Here is a 17,757-nt window from a genome sequence, read left to right on the forward strand (position 1 = left end):
AATGTAAATAAAGAAAGTCCCAGCATGGGAAACAACACTGTTGTAACAAACTCAAATAAAGTCTCAGATAGGCCTACACATGAGCAAACATGTGCTATATAACATATTACTGAGTATTAGCTCAATAAAAAAAATATACTCTGGGTACATTATTCTATTATCCAATAGTCAGCATGTGGTGTGCTTTCAGTGAGTATTCTGTAAGCTCCTCATAGAAAACAGCTTAAAGAAACAGTAATCCAGATGTAAACAAAGAGATATGATTCACCACCAAATTTAAAACAAAAGAATGGAGCCTGCAATCTTTCTCAAAATCACTGACAGGGCTTTAAATTCACTGGTAGACAAAAGACAACTACTGCAGCCGAATATGCTCCAGTGCTGATGAAAGTTTAATCGAAATACATCCCAGTATTTTAAGTGTTAGATAAAATACAGAGATTTTTCATCAAATCCTTCAATTATGTATATGTACCTCAAATTTATAAGAAACAGATTGGGGCTGTGTGTGAAAGTAAGAAAACCTTGACCTAATACCCACTGTACACCCTGTAAATATTATGAGTCTAATTTAAACAAGGCCTGCTGCACTGACAGTGATTACAACAGGTGACTCTGGCAGGACAGGTCAGATACAGCATACAGGTTGTACAGTTCAACTCCATCACTTCTCAGTCACTAGTGTGTGTTGCTTGTAATGAAACACTAGAGGGCGACACAGACTGAGTTAACTGACGGAAGAAACGCAGTGCTGCTTTCTCTGAGTCAACATTACACCACTGTAACTTACATTGGTACATCAGTTGTTGCTTTGTGCTTAAATCACCACACACCTGTCATTATTCAAGCAAAGAAACAAAACTGTTTGTCAACTATGGAGGCTTGAAGAATATTTATAGTCTGAATATGACACTCAAAGTGTTAAACAAATGGCCATTGTAGGCAAATTCTGTTTCAGTCGCTTTACTATTTTACCACTTTGTTCTTTCTTTTCTTTTCCTCTTTTGTTTGTTTATTTTAATCCTCTCTTTATTTTTTTTCCCTTTAAATCTATACGGAAGAGTTTCATAACATGGTCTGATGCATAAACACAGTTAGTTTAACTGTTTTTTCCTATCTGCATAGGTCCATAGAGAAATATAATCATATTAGACTAATTCTAATTCAATATCCACTATTAACAATGAAAGGATAAACCAGTTATAAGGGTTGCTGGTCTGGGAGTCGGTCCCAATAGAAATGATTTAATATCATTTATTATGTTTAATTACAATGGGCATTCTGCCTTCATGATACACCTGCTGCTGTAACCTGCTCTGATTTCTCGAACGTGGGGCAACATGACATCATTCCGGAAAGCGGTGTCCTTCCCTACCATATAAGGAGAGCGAACGCTCGGAAGATCTACGTCACGACGGAGGAGGCATGTATTACGGGAAGTGAATCGACTCTGTAATCTCTGCATTATAAGGTGAGTCCTGAGAAGTTATCCCGTAGGAGAGGCTGGATATACTCTCCAAGGGCAAATCAGTGTGAAAATTTCAACGGCAACAAAACGAAGTCTACTGGATGTTCTAAAAGATGAAAGACCAAATGTATATATAACAATTATATAGAGATGAAGAGAGACACTACTCGCACTGAAAATCGTAAATCTCATCTTATAGCCTATTAAGATAACTAAAGTCCGATAGCACAAGGCACTTAAAGTAACGTACATTTACTATTTGTTGCTAGTTTATAATTCTATTTCTTCACATTTCAGGGGGAAATTGCACTTTAACTCACTATCTAACAGTTATAGTGACTAGTTACTTTGCAGATTTAGAATATAGAAAAATAAATCCTGATATGATAACGTAACACTGACACCGACTGACCATTCTGCTGCAGAGTAACAACTTTTTTTTTCTATTTTTACTTCTTTTTTTTTTAAAATTTGTTAGTAAGATTTTGAATGCAGGACTTTGACTTGTAATAGAATATTTTTAAAGAGTGGTTTTGTATTGCTTGTATTGCCTTACTGATCTGAATACACACGCCACCACTTCTCTCTGCATGTGGCACATTTGAAACAAAAATAATTTTAGAGGTAAATGTTTGGTATAAAATGTGCCCAAGATGATCAAAATTAGGTTGTAATTATTTGATATCTCACTGTCTTCTGAAATCCAGGCTAGGTGTGACATGTAGAGACTGAGCAGAATGGGGTTACCCATGATGAAGTGCATCACCTCTGCACCCACACATGCTCAGTCATGCACACACATGCCTGTTCTCTCTCTCTCTCTCTCTCTCTCTCTCTCTCTCTCTCTCTCTCTCTCTCTCACACACACACACACACACACAGAGTTATCTTCAAACTCTTGAAAACTGTATGATTATTAGTATTTCATTTACAAACGATAATAACATTGTATGAGGTCTGTAATAACTACCATGCTGCATCTGAAAACTAACAATGTTATTTGGTCTCGATAATCTCACAAAGGGCAGGTTGAGCCAGACAGATCTGCAGAGTGAATGGTTTCTGTCTGTATGTAGTTGCTAGGATGAGGTATTTCACTTAGCAATAAGGTAGAAAACACACACATACACACACAGCCAGAACCACAAGCTATAACAATGACTTGCTAAGTACGAACAGCTTTAGTTTCCTACTATTTATAATGTTCAGTATACTCAAAGGTTTTGATGCTCAAGCAGCATCAAACTGTATCAACCCATATGCTGTGGATGTGATCCGGACAAAGAGAAGGGACCTGGTTTATGGGATCTCACATACTGAGGATCTGCTGGATCTACTCGTCACAGAGGGGGTCATGACAGCAGCCAAGAGATCCATCGTTTTGACCATCAGGACTCGCAAAGATCAGAATTCCAGAATCCTGGACATCCTGGAAGCCAGAGGTGAGAGGGCATGTCGGAAGTTTTTCTATCCATGTCTCAGGTTGGTAGAGCCTGACCTTTATCAGCAAATCAAAACCTATGTGGGGAGTGTGAACGAACATATTAGAGACACAAGGAGACAGCTGATTGGATATTTGTTGGAGAGGGAAAAGGAGGGAACAGTGGGAACAGTCGCCCAGACTCATAAGAAGACTCGTAGGTCATTTACCATTGAAGAAACTAAAAGATTAGGCCCTGAGATTGAGGAAAGCAGCCCTGCACCACTTGAAAAATTAGGGGATAAAGCAGCACAACATAAAGTAGATAACCTCATTCATATGATTACTACAGATGGTGAGCAGGTCCTGCTGGAGGACCTGTTAGACAACACTAATATTAACACTGTCAGCTCCTCCAATGAGTCTCTGTTACACGTAGCTGCTGAGCATGGCCATCTATCCATCATTGAGCTCTTGATCCGTAAAGGAGCCAGGCTGGACTCACAGGATAATAATGGTCACACAGCTCTTCACAGAGCAGCCAGAAGGGGTCACACTGAAATAGTCAGGGGCCTCATAAAGGCTGGGGCCCCCATGTACACTCTGGATCTCCATGACAAAACTCCCATTCACCTGGCAGCAGAAAATGCGCACCTGGATGTTGTGAAAGTGCTGGCTAAGGAGGAGGCCACGCAGTCTGAGAGCCAGACACAGGACACCTTTCTCCACAGGGCAGCTATGGAAGACAACTGGAGGCTGGCTGAGTTGCTGCTGCAGAGCGGGGCTGCTGTTGATGCCAGAAACAACAATCAAAAAACTGCTCTGTTTTATGCAGTTGCCAGGAGCAACGAGAAAACTGTGACAGTCCTTCTAGACGCAGGAGCTAAAGTTGACAATGACGTTATAAATGAGGCCATTAAGCTCAGTCAACAATCAATTCTTCGACTGCTGCTTGGTGAGTTTTTTTTTTTTTTTTTCACCAAAGACTGTGAGACTTAAAGTAATGTTACTTCACATCTTGAATTAATGCATCATCACCATGCAGTATTTTTTTTTTTTTTTAGTTTTTGAGGTGTTAGTTATCCACAAATAAAACATACAGCTGTAAATGTAGAATGTATAAGGCTCACTATGTTTTGTTCAAACTACAGCTAATGCCAGAGGAGCTCTAAGTGAGGAAGCACTGGGCTCCACTCTCTTCTCAGCTGTTAGACAGAACCAGGATGGAGTAGTGACTGCTCTAACAGACAGCGGAGTAAATGTGAACGTGTGTGACAAACAGGGATACACGCCTCTCCTGTTGTCGGCTGAGCTGGGACACACTGAGGTTTTCAGGTAACTGTCCTCCAACGAGGATTCAGTGCTTCTCAAACACACTAACATGGCTCCCTTATGCATTCAAATGCAGGGAATCTGACAACTGTGGGCTGTTATTAGTGACCTCTAAAGTAATCTCTCTCTAAGACAAAACATAAAATTGAAACATATTACAAAAAATCCTCAGGAATATGTGTCAGTCAAGAAGAAGAAAGAGGACTTAAGCAGGTAATACACAGAGAAAAAAAATTGACCACAGGCAAAAAAAAATCAGTTGGTTGCAATCTGGATGCTCACCACTAGATGCCACTAAATCCTACACGCTGGTCATTTAAAGGGCTATTCTGCTGATTTTACACACCAAGCCAGTTTACAGGCTTTGGAGAGTACTACTGAAAATGTGTAACTTGTATTAAGTCTTTTGTGGTTCCAGCAGGAGCTGCACAAAGTCTGATGACTTCCCTCAATTGACTGGACTCAGCAGCAATCAAACTGAACCTCCACACTGACTGTCAGTGGTTGACTTCTGCTACATCAATTTTGATCTTTAAAAAAAAAAAAAAAAAAAAAAAAAAAACTGTTCCCACAATGTTATACAAGTATAATGGTAAATTGGCAGAGTACTCTTTTAATGACACCAGTCCATTGCAGGGCCAACACATAGAGACAAACAACCATTCACACTCACATTCACACCTACGGGCAATTTAGAGTTATCAGTTAACCTAAGCTGCATGTCTTTGGACTGTGGGAGGAAGCCAGAGTACCCAGAGAGAATCCATGCATGCAAACTCCACACAGAAAAGCCCGAACTGGGGCTCGGAACCCAGAACGTTCTTGCTGTGAGACGACAGTGCTAACCACTGCAATGCTGCCCTTCACTGTCTCATGACATTGACATATTTGATATTAGAATTTAAATCTGTGGATTGTGATTATCACATTGCTCTGGCATAAAAGTAAGTGACAGTATGTTGAAAGTCTGAGTGATGTATCAACATAACGTAATATATAAATATATCTAAACATCCAACACACTCACACACATACACACTGGCACAGCTATGGGGGGTTGGAGGGATATGATGTCCATGTCCTTCCCCTATCAAGTCATATATTCTATTTGTCCATTACTTAAGCTCTTTCATGTTACTTATTATGCATGTTTTTATATGTATCTGCGATCCACTTTATAGAGTAGGACTTTGTTGGACATCATACACCAGTTGCTTGCTCAGTTGCTTATGAATTCATAGTCCTTTATCTGTATTTTTCGGGTTCATTTAGTATTAAATAATGACCCTCTGTTTTTTTTATTTATTTCAGAGTGCTTGTAGAAAAACTGGCCAAACTGGGTGCTACTTTATCCAACCTCTCCTCAGTCTTGCACCTAGCTGTTCAAGGTGGCAGTGTTCCCATAGTACAGACACTGCTGGAAAAGGGATTAGACCCCAACATAACTGGACCTAAAACCCAAACCCCCTTACACCTGGCCGCTCAGTGTAATAGATCAGACTTAGTCAGTCTGTTGTTAAAAGCTGGAGCACAGGTAATTGTCAAACCATGTGGTTATTGGTGTCAGTTTTGCAGATATTTACAGTATGTTTGTGGAGCTTGAGAGTTTTGTGTCATTTCTTTAGGTAAACGCAGTAGCTGAGGATGGACTGACCCCTCTGCATTTAGCCAGTCAGCAGGGCCACGCAGACACAGTGATCCAGCTTCTTCAAGACAAGGCAGATCCAGGAATCAAAGACAAACTGGGAAGGACAGCCCTGCACTGGGCAGCCTCTTCCCATGGAGAGACCAGTGTGGTGGACTTGCTGCTGTCAGCCAAAGCCAATCCAAACACCACTGACAATGAGAAAAAAACTGCACTCCACCTGGCTGCTATGGAGGGGAAGTTAGATATTGTGACGTCATTGCTGTCCCACAAGGCAAAGGGAGGGGCTAAAGATATGGATGGCTCCACGCCTCTGCATTATGCAGCAGCTGGTGGGCATGCCGGTGTGGTTTCAGCTCTTCTACAGTCGCTTCACAATAAGGGGCTAGAGGAGAGGAACACATGGAGGAAAACACCGCTCCATGCCGCAGCGGAAAAGGGCCACGACAGCGTGGCTGTGCTGCTGCTGGAGGCCGGGGCAAAGATCAACACTACAGATCACAGTAAAGACACTCCTCTGCACTGTGCTGCCCGAGGTGGACACCTGGAGGTAGTTGGGAGGCTTGTAAACTGGGGTCAGGGTGCACACTTGGGACAGAAGAAGAAGGTGAATCTGCAGGCTACAAATAATGTGGGGAAGACACCACTGCAGGTGGCAGAGAGTGGAGACACACCAGAACATGAGAACATTGCCACTTTACTCAAGAGAAAAATGTTTCTCATCAAGTGAAGGGAGAGACGTTAAGAGAGAAAATGACAGGAACTGAGAAGTCAGTGAATTTTCTCTCTATGTCAGTATCACACTCGGATATTTCAATTCAGAAATGCATCTTAAAATAAATTTTCCGAAAATCTCACAGCAAAAGAAATAATCAGTATCTGTATTTTACGCCCATTGTATTGGCTGGTTGGTCCACCACCTTGAATCATAATTAAATATCTCAACAACTAAAGGATGGGTTGCCGTTTAATTTTGTACATACTGTACATTCATGGTCCTCAGATGACAATGTAATGATTTGTTCCAATACAAATTTGGCTGCACTTAGCTAACGTTAGCCTGCTACATACTAAACTAAGATTATAAACAGAAAAAAACTACACCTGCTTAACATTGTCATTATGATCATATTAGTTTGCTGATGTTGGCATTTAGTTCCATGCACTGTTGTTCCAAAGTACAACCTTACAGTGCTGCTAGCATGCCTGAAGACTCTTCGTCTTAGTTTATGGTTGTGATGTTCAGTGCAGCAATTACATCAAATGTTGTACGGCTTTCCTTCAAACTGCTATGTTTTCTATTTTAAATTGCAATGTGTGCATGCATTCATAGTGTTGATTTTTTTTTTGCTAATGCCTTGGCTTCTGTGTGGTCCATGCTCATTTATTTAGGTGGGAAAATGCGGTTAAAGATGCAGTGAGCATTTCACACGTCCGTTATCAAAAAATCTGCAGAGGTGCAATTTGTGCAGAATGATTATGGTCTGATTGCTGATTGGCTGTTTTTTTCCTGTATTATTATTGGAAAAAATATTTTAAAAAAATACCAAGTGACTGAGACCAAAACCACTGGAGACGCAAGAAGTTCATGGTGGGATTTTTTTTTTTTTACCTGAAATTATTTTTCACCTCCCACCAGCACTGCAACATTTTTCCATTCTATTCAGTAAATGCTGTGTCACAGTGATGAATTGACACATTTTTACATTAAAATGGCCTCAAAGTCTTATGACATTATGTAAAACATGTTTGGAGAAATTCTCAAAAATATTATACTGAAATTAACAACCTGTGACATCTTTAATGTTACACAAAACTCTGATGTTTGTTTTCAAGATAGTGCTATCAAGTTCCACTGAGTGCCATAGATATATATTTCAGTAGCCAATTATAAATTTTTGCATAATGCATTTAAAAACTATTCATCAAGTTTTTTTTAAATCAAATTTTATTTGAATTATGCCACTAATATTATCTCTGTGTTTATTTTTTTTATATATTTGCATAGGATAAGAATGCACCAAATTATTATGCAGTTCATTTATTCTGACTTTAAATGATCAACATTTCAAGACAAAATAAAGATTAGAGTGAATCATTTAAAACTTATTTTACAAATTTAAATACAACTTTGATCAATCACTTGATGAATTAGTCCATACATGGTTTAGGAATGTGAATGGTAACAGTTATTTCATAGGATTTTTTTTTTTTTTTTTAATTTTTATAATTTTTTAAATGAAAAAAAAAATCACTCTGATGTGCAGCTGAAGCTTACATACTAATGAATCAGTTAGTCTAATCAAGTGGGTATTTTCTTCTTAGATTAGGAAATAGAGTTCCAACATGGAAACAGGTTAATTTTTTTACCCTCTATACTGATTCTGATGTCTCAACTCAGAGTAACGAATACTGACCACTGCTCTCTTCTTCCCAAATTTGAAATCTGTATCTTTCATTGTTTGGAAGTCATTTGAAGAATTTTTAAGGTAAGGTAAAATAAGGCCAGGGATTGGTTTGGCACTAAATGTTAAGTCTGTTCTGTGCTGATTAAATGTAATGGATTCCTAAAATACTTAAAGCCTAATGACTGAGACAAAGAGACTAAAGTTAAAGTAGGTCGGTCATGTCATGACTTTCAGGATTCTTGAAATACTTTAAAGTCATCTGTTGAACAAAACCTCTGGGTTTTTTTTCACCAACATGGTACAAGGTAAGCAGGACATCATGTCATCATATCGGTGTCTATGACTCTGTAGCCATATTCTTGTGAACAGGATGTTGATACATAATAGAAACTTCATGCTCAGGATGGGGATGGTTGTAACACTTTTTATATTTTACTCCATTACTCTAAGACTACTTACACTAGGCCAACAAAATTTCCATATATAAAGATCATATCTGTCTACATATGATAACAAACTCTAAATCTGCATTTGAAGAGAAGAGGTCAAGTGTTGCAGCTGACCCCAAACGTGAAGACAGAAGGACTGGTCTCCAGGGACAGATGTAGCATCCATTAGAATGCATTAAAATGATATTAATTATCTTAGTTTTTACTTTCTTGTCGTATTAGTCTGAACATTTGAACAAATAATATACTATATCTGTGAAAATCGCTGTTAACTTGTTTTGTTTGTGCATAGAGAGGATCTGCCCAATGTGTGGATGTTGTTGGGCAGGCAATTAATCTTACCATGTTTCAGTGTTAGATAGGGCAATAATCAGTGTATTTTTTAGAGGTTACCAAAAAGGAAGGAAGAGGGGAGAATATAATTTTGTTTAACTTTGAAAAAACAGACCACAACATAGGCCAACATTGACCTACAAAACACAACTGAACTGCTAAACTGACCTCTGAATACCAGCAGTTTCCTCGCTTGTGGTGTGCAGAGAAAACATACATAACAATGCCTATAGCTTCCCATGACCTATAAACAAGCAATTCTCATCGGCAGGATGTTACGATAGTGAAACCGTATGTAATCACTGTTCTCTTGAAGCTCACTGAGTATTTTCTCAACCATACTAGATTGTTTAATGACAATTAAATTATTTATAATTAAATATTTTTGCACTTTCAAAACAGAAGATGTAAATCTTTATCCATAAAGTTAATCAGAATCTGAATCAGATTTTTTTCATCTTTGAAGATGACCTACTAGTACTGTCGAGAAAATCATGAAATCATAGTACGATGTAAAGAAAGCCAAGTGCCTCTTGTTCCATGTTTGGGTCTTTTCTCTCAGAAAAACAGATCCCTAGTTCTGTGACACTATAATGGTAATACACAAATCACAAACTGACACCTTTTAACTATATTCAATTTCATTTTTATTTTGAGAATTGCTTCATGTTACATCTTTATTGGTTTATTTGCTGAAACATAAAGTCTAAGAAACGACTACTAGTGGAACAGAAACACTTTCCTACCTTGCAAACATTATGGCAGTACTGGTAAGTGCATTTTATTATTATTATTATTATTTTTTTTGGTTTTGTTTCTCAAAGTAATTTATCATTCTATAGGTTTTCCATGTCATCTCAGTTCAAGTGTCAGGCTACTGTGGGTGAAAGAGTCCATCAAATCTTCTGAAAGGAAATACAAAATAGTACGGACGTTAACAATACAGACAAAATAAAACATAATACAATGCATAAATAAATTCAATAACATAAAAATACTGTGAGTATTTTCAAATGATATAAGGAAGTGTATGTTTACTGAGGATGGAAGTTGCTCTCGCGGTATGTTAGTATCACACGAGTGCTACAATACGTCACGTGACATTGTTTTCGTTCGAGTCAAACTCCCTCGAGTGCAATGGCGAGAAATGAGGAGAAGCAGCAAGGGAGATTGAACAGACTTTGGCTTCAGAAAGAAAGAGAAGGTAAGCAGCCAGTAACCACAGCAAACACTGACATTTCTTTAGCATTTGTTGGATAAAAACACTCTGCGCTGCGGACCGCTAACTTTAGCTGCTAGCTACAGTGCTAAGCTACGGTTGTTAAATAAATGTCCCAACACTTCCTGTGCAGAGGGACGTCTCAAAGATGTGCACGAGAAGAGACCCAAGCTGGTAATGAAGAAGTCATTCATTGTTACCACATTGTTAAAAGATCACCTCAGTTTACTTTTACCTGAAGCAGCTTGTTTCACTCAAACCTTTTCCTCCACAGTCCACTCTCAACTCAGCTCCCTCTGTCAAAAAGTGGATCCCCAGCATCAAGAATGAAATAGAATATTATTTGCAGGTAGGTTAGTTGTTCGTATTGAGTGAAATGTTTCCTAATGTGAGAATAAGTGGTAGATGATGACTGAATTCTCCCTCTTAGCAATCCCAGCTTTCTCATTACCCAGAGAGGAAGATAGCTGAGTTCCAGCTGCACATTGAGGCTTTGGAAAAAGAATACAAAAGCTTCATCACCAAGCTACGAGTACTTGACCCTTCCTGCAAACATAAGCCGTGGACTCCTCGAGCGTACTGCAAAAGAAGAGCAGAGACACCAGACTCTCCAGGCATCGGTCAGTGTGTTAAAGCTTATGACTCACCTCGTGTTTATTGAGTCTAGCCATGTGTCCAGGCTGTAGATGGTGTGGTGAACCATTAATTATTAATTTCCAATAATGAACCGTCACCATGTTTTAATTTCCTACTTGGTTCTAACCTGTATCCCACTGCTAGAATTATTTTGGGAATCTCAAGTAGTAAAAGTCCTCTCTTTTCTGACAGATTTTTCACTTTTTGGTTGAACTGTTCCTTTAATTGCTAGTGGCTAACAGTCCTCTGAACTTTCACTTCTCCACATGTTGTCACTTCTGTTTACAGTTAAAAACCCTCGGTGCAGTGAGTCACACAAGAACATCAGTCAATGGAGTGGAGCTGAGAGTGACTTGGCCAGCAGTTGCACAGGATGTCACAAAACCGCATCCCTCGAGAGGCAGGGACATCTCAGCTATATGGAGACCAGGTTTCAGACTTCTGTCTCCACCAACCCAATGTCAGAAACCTCAGAGGCAGTCTGTGCAGACCAGAACCAGCCCCTGTCTTTTGACCAGACGCGACTGGCAGTGGCCGCTGCTGCGTTCAGAGGACCATCAGGTCAGCTCAGCTCCTCTCAAACGCAGAGCCTAGCCAGGGTGCTGCAGTCCGGCCTGCCAAACCTCAGTAACTCTCGATCAGGACAGATAATTTCATCACAGAGCAGAGACGCAGAGAACGATGACAGGACAACAGTGGGTTTGGCTGCTCTTGAGAAAGGTGCTGTCCAAGAATGTAAGTCAGACTGTGAAACAGCAGAGAGGATACATGAGAAATCATCAAACACCAACACAACAGAGGAGAGGACTGGTCATGTCCTGGGACTGGACTGTTACTCTTCCTCTGATGAGGACTGTGATACGTGATATTTTTAGATCAGGAAATGTAACAGTCTACATTTTCTTCATTTTCCATTACAGTTAACTATTTGATAAACCCTCTGGTGTTCTGTGTTCATTCAAAGGCCTACTAAGTGGTGGTGGGTTGTATAAACAAAATATAAGATAATTTTAGTAGTATTTTTGAAAATTGATTTTTTTTTCTCACTTTTTACTACAACCAAAAAAAGCTTACATTTTCCAAAGTATTGAGAATATGCTGTTTTTTCTGAAAATGAAAAAGACTTTTTTTATTCATAAGGACTGTGAATCACATTAGCTCAGTATGAGAACTGACACAGACGGTGACAATTTAATGATGATTTGGCAAAAGACACGTTTCAATTTCGAATGAAAGCCCCAGTCACAAGACCTGCTGCATGAGAGAAAAAGCTCAGTTGAGTTATGTCATTCATTTCAGGTTAAGAAATTTCGGGTACACTCCATTTATGCAATCAGTCATCACGACCACAACTGGCTCCATTGTGCAGCAGAAAGGATGGAGAGTGTGAGAAATACCGAGTAATTGTTAGAGATACTTGCTGATTCAGTGATTCATTTTAGCCTGGTTTTATTAACTGGAGCAGCAGCTCTGAACACGACCTGGTTAGACCCCAAACCCCACACTCCCACCTAACCCACTCTGTGCTTCTGCTGCTGCTGCTTCTGCTGCTGCGAGGATGCTTTCAGCATGACACTTCTGGGAAACAGACACATCAGTTTCTTTGGTGCAGACACTCTGTGCAGTTTATGGTAAAGTCTTGACGTAGTTAACCTTTTAGGTGAAGCTTTGTATGCACACTGCAGGGTGGGTTTCCCTTTGTCTCTGCAGGCACCCGGAAAAACAAAACTTTCGTAACAGTGGACAGAGCTTAGACCTGAGAGCTTCCTTCGCGGTCACCAAAATACACATGAAAAAATCCTACAATTTTACAAAATATACGTTACTGGCTTAGCTTCATAAATAATGTAAATCCTTATGATAAAAACCAAAGTTTTAAGTGTATGCCTGTGTGAGACAGCCCCTCTCCACTGCAAAGCTGATTATTTCTTGTATTAAGTTCCCATCTTTGAGGCCAGAAAGATGCTCTTTATCCAAAACCACCAGAAGCCCACTAAACAGTGCTATCTAACATCTGGAAACAGGTTTTCTTGATAAAGCAACAGATGAAAACTGACTCTTGTGGAAACAGCTGCAACCGCAATGAAAAAGCAGCGTAATTGCTCTGTATCCATGGAAACGAACCTAGAAGTGTCAGAAAGACCACAACGGTATTAACTCTTTACTGAGTGGGGAGGAAAGCGGTGTGTGTGTGTTCAGCTTTCCTGTAAACTCATCTCTGAGGTATTTGGTTGGGGTTAATTCTCACCTCTGTAAAGTGACGCTGTCTCTTTATACCAGCCTTTCATGAGCAGCCGGCACGAAAGCCAGTGCAGAGACATACATCCTTTTCATGTGGCAGCAGTAGCTTCCCACCAAGAATACGCTGTGTACTACTGAAACTGCTGTATCACTGTTTACTAACATTATGTGCCTTTTAAGACTGATTCAAGAATAACAACTTTTTATTATGAGATAAGATAAGATAGACTTTATTTATCCCACTTGTGGGAAATGTACATGTTACAGCAGCAAGAAACAAGAGTGACAAAAATAGAAAAAGAAAAGATGAAAATATAAATATTACATATTATAATTAATTTACTAATTGGCTGACTGACAAAAGAAAAGTGAAGTTTGGTACATGGTTCAGATTTTTACAGAGCACTTTGATAACCCTGAAAAATCTGTACGGTAGTGCAAAAAAAAAAAAGAAGAAAATACGCATGTCACCTAACCTTAACCCAGTTACATATAAAATGGTGGTCAGATGACTGTCTGTGGTGGCTAAATACCTCCTTTCGTGGAATCTCTTTTTTGCATTGGTGGTGGTTAGTGAAATCGGTCTGGGGGTCAGATGAAACCTGTAGCTTCCTCCCCTTCAGCCTTAGCCACAGCTGTCTATATGCGCGCTGCACAGTGCAAAGATAAAATTAGTCTAGTAAGCACATGAAAGACCCACACTGTGAGATAAAGCCCTAATAAAGTTCAGTATGATTAAATAACCCACAGGAGTGGGTTTGACTACTGGTTGATAGTTTCTTAGCTTGTGTGACTTTATCAAAAGTGATGTGCACTTGTCTTCACTATGCATATGTGGGAGGGCTTTGTGGGTGGTGAATGCCTTGACGGCTAGAGCTTGGTCTTTTAAGTCAGAGGTGCTCAGACAAAAGTACACACCTTCATGCAGAGGCGATATATGCACATACAGTTTGTCTCACAGTAGGACCTGCACCATGAGCTGTGACCAGAGCTACCCGTTCCCACAGGTGTTCCTCGTGGATGGACATGGTGGAAGTTCGCAGCATTCCGCCCAGCAGCCGAATCTCGTACCCTGCTGGTCTTTCCCCCCTCCCCAGGAGAGGGTCAAGAGCCGAGGGAAGAGTAGGGGCTTCATGGGAGTCAGCCCCTGTCTGGCCATGATCGTGCTGATGCTGTTCCTGCTTGTGTTTGCAGCCCTGGGGTTTGAAGCCTTTCAGATTTACAAGATGCAGATGGAGCTGAAAGAGATGAAGAAGGTAAGGAGCCACACTGAATGTGATGCATATGGAAGTGAACATGGAAAAAGCAAGAGAGGAAACATGAGAACATAGTTGGAAGTAGTCTGTGAAATTCTATTGGTGTTGACAACAGTGTGTAAAATATTAAATTAAATAGAAATAATTGGAAATATTGAAAGTATTCCATTGGGTATTACATTGCCTCTTGTGCAGTTTTAATGGGGGCAAAGCTGCATGAGATTAAAAAGGTGTGATTTCTCTCACCTCCACATAGAGAGGGGGTGATAGAGAGGTGTATGGTGGGAGCGTGGAAAACGTGGCTGGAAAGTTATCACAGAGGCTGCAAAGTTTAATAATTAATTCGCATTTTACTTTGCCACCATCTAGAGAGTCAGTATACCTCAGCTCTACTCTGACATTTAAAAATGCAAACCAAGGACCAAACCGTTCCATCTGTGGTCACCCGTCCAGTGAGACAGGATATCCTCTCTAAGTCGTGCTGTGAGAGAACTTTTAGAAAGCACTGAAGAAAAAAAACATCTGTGTGATGTGGTATTGAGATTTCTCTGTTTCTTTCATTTCTCTGAAGCTTGAGCCTGAGACTGAGTTTATTACAGCTGAGAAGCAAATTGGTAAGTATAAACACGTTGCACCACGCATGAATTATCCCCAAGAAAGTGAAAATGTTCCCACATAAAGGAAAACAGAGGTGATGTGACTCTAATCTGAGGGTTGTTTCAGGTGGCTATGAACCTGAGCTGCAGAGACAGAGCAAAGATGACAGGCCTGCAGCACATGTGACAGGTAACATCTTTAATCAAATTTGAGCAATACTCTGAATATTTCAGATGTATGCATTCAGTAACGTTGTGTCTCTCCTCTTGCAGGGCGGATTGAAACAAAGACATTCCCAGGCACTCTGCGATGGGAGCCGAAGGCACGTCCTGCGTTCACATCTGGAGGAGTGGCTTACCAAGTAGAGGATGGCAGCCTGCAGGTCAACGAGAGCGGACTCTACCACATTTACTCACGGGTGGAGCTGATCTTTAAGAACTGTGACCCCACGTCCTCGTTCCTACACTCTGTGTCCGTGAGGCAAACAGGACACTCACCTCTGAAACTGATGGAGGCCTACAGGGCAGGTTTCTGCTCTAAGGAGCTGCGACACAGCTGGACCACGGAGAGTTACCTTGCCTCTGCCCTAAAGCTGCAGAAATACGACAAAGTTTATGTGACTGTATCGCACCCTCAACTTCTTAGTCATGCACATTATGCTAACTTCTTTGGTCTCTACAAGATCTGAAGAGTTCAGGGTGATGGGCTTTGTGTCTTAGCATCAAATGAAAGAATGTAAACTACTGAGAGTATCTGGCAGGAGTGAATCCTACTCATCACTTTACCCAAATGGTTGTTATGTTGAATGTTATTTCTATGACATATAGTAACTGCACTGAATAAGATAATATGGCAAGTTCTATGATGTTAAAACCCAGGGAAAATATTGCACACTCTTAATTGCCAGGTTTAAAATGAGTGGTTAATTGAAAGGATTTCCGCACCTTCTTAAACAAATACTGGGCCTTAAGTGTTGAGAGACTCAGGTAACACTAAGCTGCTGATTTAGTTGTATCATTTTTTATATATATTTATTGGTGTGGATCTGACCTGTCTGATGTCTAAATGTGTGGTTAGAAACAGAAAACATGGTTTATGATGATGGTTTTGTAATAAATAAAGAGATAATTTAAGTTCATTTACATCTGGTGAAACAAAGAAGTGCTTTGTTAATAAGTGAGGTCTTATTGAAATCTAAAGGGTGAGGTGTTTCACCAGTCTGTCATGAAATGAACACCCACACGAGGTTTGTTCATGACCACTGGAAAGTATTTAGATAAAGACACTGACTCGTGCTTTGCCACTGATAATGAATATGATTTCAATATATTCCACTGAGGTACACTGGCAGTCTAAAACCAAGAGGTGGATTTTTATTTTGAAACCTGCCACTTAAAATCTCTAGAAGCAGTTAAAATGTGGATGATAGACGTTTCCTGGTTAAATGAGAGCTTGAGAGCAGGGCGCTTGCATCGCTGCATAGCGCCTTTTTTCAGTGTTAACACCCTCGTTGCACTGCTCTTTTTCAGTAGACCACAGACACACATGTTAGTGGAGTGCATGAAGATGCACAGGCTGGGCACATAGATGAGGGGATGAAACAGTAACAAGCTTGACGTGCGTTTCCTTCCTGTGTGGATATCACGAGGGTCGCATATGTGTGCAGGGTGATTTTTGTGAAAGAGTACTGCTTCCTTTGAATCCTTGAGGTAAACTCCTGTTCATACTCGTTTTTGTCTCAAAAAACTGAGAGCCTTGCAATTAAAGCAGAATTATCCTTTAAAACATGAAGGAACCTCTGCATTACAGTCATTTCTGCCTAAACCACAAATTACTCACAGACTCTCAGTGGTTACTGATCAATGGAAAATTGACTCCTTATTGCAGCAAGTTGATTTATGTGCGATGTAGGGCTATAAAACTATATAACTCAGCTGGTGAATCATCTCTACTCTTTTATATTTGTTGCTGGGCTACAGTGGCTCCTCAGGTCAGAACACAACATTTCATTTCTATACCTGAATCAAATTACACACATATGAAATCATGGTCATTTCTGGAGATTATCTAAATGCTATGAATATCAGGGTTTTGCAAAAGGATCAATTGTACATATTTTCACAGAACACTCATAAGTTACAGCCATTTCAGTTTCTTATTTTGTGCCTGCTTTTTTGTCCTTACCACTCACAGCGAAACTAAGCAATTGCTGTTCAAAGCAAAGCAGTGTTGCTTAGCTTTGTAGAGTAAATCCAAACATTAGCATTTTTTATGATATGAGTGAAAACTTGAAAACTTTGAACACATACAATAAAACATTGTCTGTCCAAGTGACATGTTTAACAATGTGTGACTTTTTTAGACCATTCAAATAGACATGTGATAAATAAGTTCACTCAACTTTTGCAGAGCGGATTATATTTTAAGGCCAAGGCAGAAGTGTTTACTGCTTGAATATAAAACCACTTAATGAGATGACGTTAAGATAAGAGGTAGCAGCTTGATATCACAGTGCCATCTCAAGACATGCACTGTGACTGTATGTACCAACAAACATCAAACCACATAAAACAACTGAATAACGTTTGTACCAGAGCTCAAACAACATTTGTATCAATGATGAAAGTTGGGTCAAAGGAAACATGTGGGCCATGATTCTTGTTAGAAACAACCATTTGCAATGTAAAAATAAAAGTGTACTCGAGAAACTGATTTAAAAGTTAGGTTTACAAGTCTGTCGTAAAACTATATAC

General features: G+C 39.8%; 3 protein-coding genes across 3 annotated transcripts; all 3 read left to right on the top strand.

Annotated features, from left to right (window-relative positions):
• The first annotated feature begins 1,448 nt into the window (after positions 1 to 1,448).
• On the top strand, positions 1,449 to 7,099 carry caiap (CARD- and ANK-containing Inflammasome Adaptor Protein). The gene is made up of 4 exons (XM_051077393.1): positions 1,449 to 3,843; positions 4,040 to 4,223; positions 5,532 to 5,754; positions 5,846 to 7,099. The coding sequence occupies exons 1-4, from the start codon at positions 2,670 to 2,672 to the stop codon at positions 6,593 to 6,595; spliced, it is 2,331 nt and encodes a 776-aa protein (XP_050933350.1). The 5' UTR covers positions 1,449 to 2,669; the 3' UTR covers positions 6,596 to 7,099.
• Positions 7,100 to 10,110: 3,011 nt separating this feature from the next.
• On the top strand, positions 10,111 to 11,847 carry si:dkey-86e18.1 (uncharacterized protein LOC557342 homolog). The gene is made up of 5 exons (XM_018670112.2): positions 10,111 to 10,259; positions 10,408 to 10,448; positions 10,549 to 10,623; positions 10,705 to 10,894; positions 11,199 to 11,847. Exons 1-5 carry the CDS (start codon positions 10,193 to 10,195, stop codon positions 11,774 to 11,776), a joined length of 951 nt encoding a protein of 316 aa, XP_018525628.1. The 5' UTR covers positions 10,111 to 10,192; the 3' UTR covers positions 11,777 to 11,847.
• A 1,295-nt stretch (positions 11,848 to 13,142) lies between these two features.
• On the top strand, positions 13,143 to 16,142 carry faslg (Fas ligand (TNF superfamily, member 6)). The gene is made up of 4 exons (XM_018670106.2): positions 13,143 to 14,407; positions 14,979 to 15,021; positions 15,131 to 15,193; positions 15,277 to 16,142. Exons 1-4 carry the CDS (start codon positions 14,126 to 14,128, stop codon positions 15,690 to 15,692), a joined length of 804 nt encoding a protein of 267 aa, XP_018525622.1. The 5' UTR covers positions 13,143 to 14,125; the 3' UTR covers positions 15,693 to 16,142.
• Positions 16,143 to 17,757: the final 1,615 nt, after the last annotated feature.

Source organism: Lates calcarifer, linkage group LG17 (genome assembly GCF_001640805.2).
Source record: "Lates calcarifer isolate ASB-BC8 linkage group LG17, TLL_Latcal_v3, whole genome shotgun sequence".
Lineage (NCBI taxonomy): Eukaryota > Metazoa > Chordata > Actinopteri > Centropomidae > Lates > Lates calcarifer.

Excerpts from the sequence above, each read along its gene's own strand:
- faslg (XM_018670106.2), top strand. The coding sequence starts at position 14,126 with ATGAGCTGTGACCAGAGCTACCCGTTCCCACAGGTGTTCCTCGTGGAT. Across the intron at positions 14,408-14,978 it reads AGCTGAAAGAGATGAAGAAG|CTTGAGCCTGAGACTGAGTT; the intron begins GTAAGGAGCCAC and ends ATTTCTCTGAAG. Across the intron at positions 15,022-15,130 it reads TACAGCTGAGAAGCAAATTG|GTGGCTATGAACCTGAGCTG; the intron begins GTAAGTATAAAC and ends GGGTTGTTTCAG.
- si:dkey-86e18.1 (XM_018670112.2), top strand. The coding sequence starts at position 10,193 with ATGGCGAGAAATGAGGAGAAGCAGCAAGGGAGATTGAACAGACTTTGG. Across the intron at positions 10,624-10,704 it reads AAATAGAATATTATTTGCAG|CAATCCCAGCTTTCTCATTA; the intron begins GTAGGTTAGTTG and ends TCTCCCTCTTAG. Across the intron at positions 10,895-11,198 it reads ACCAGACTCTCCAGGCATCG|TTAAAAACCCTCGGTGCAGT; the intron begins GTCAGTGTGTTA and ends TTCTGTTTACAG.
- caiap (XM_051077393.1), top strand. The coding sequence starts at position 2,670 with ATGTTCAGTATACTCAAAGGTTTTGATGCTCAAGCAGCATCAAACTGT. Across the intron at positions 3,844-4,039 it reads AATTCTTCGACTGCTGCTTG|CTAATGCCAGAGGAGCTCTA; the intron begins GTGAGTTTTTTT and ends TTCAAACTACAG. Across the intron at positions 4,224-5,531 it reads GGACACACTGAGGTTTTCAG|AGTGCTTGTAGAAAAACTGG; the intron begins GTAACTGTCCTC and ends TATTTATTTCAG.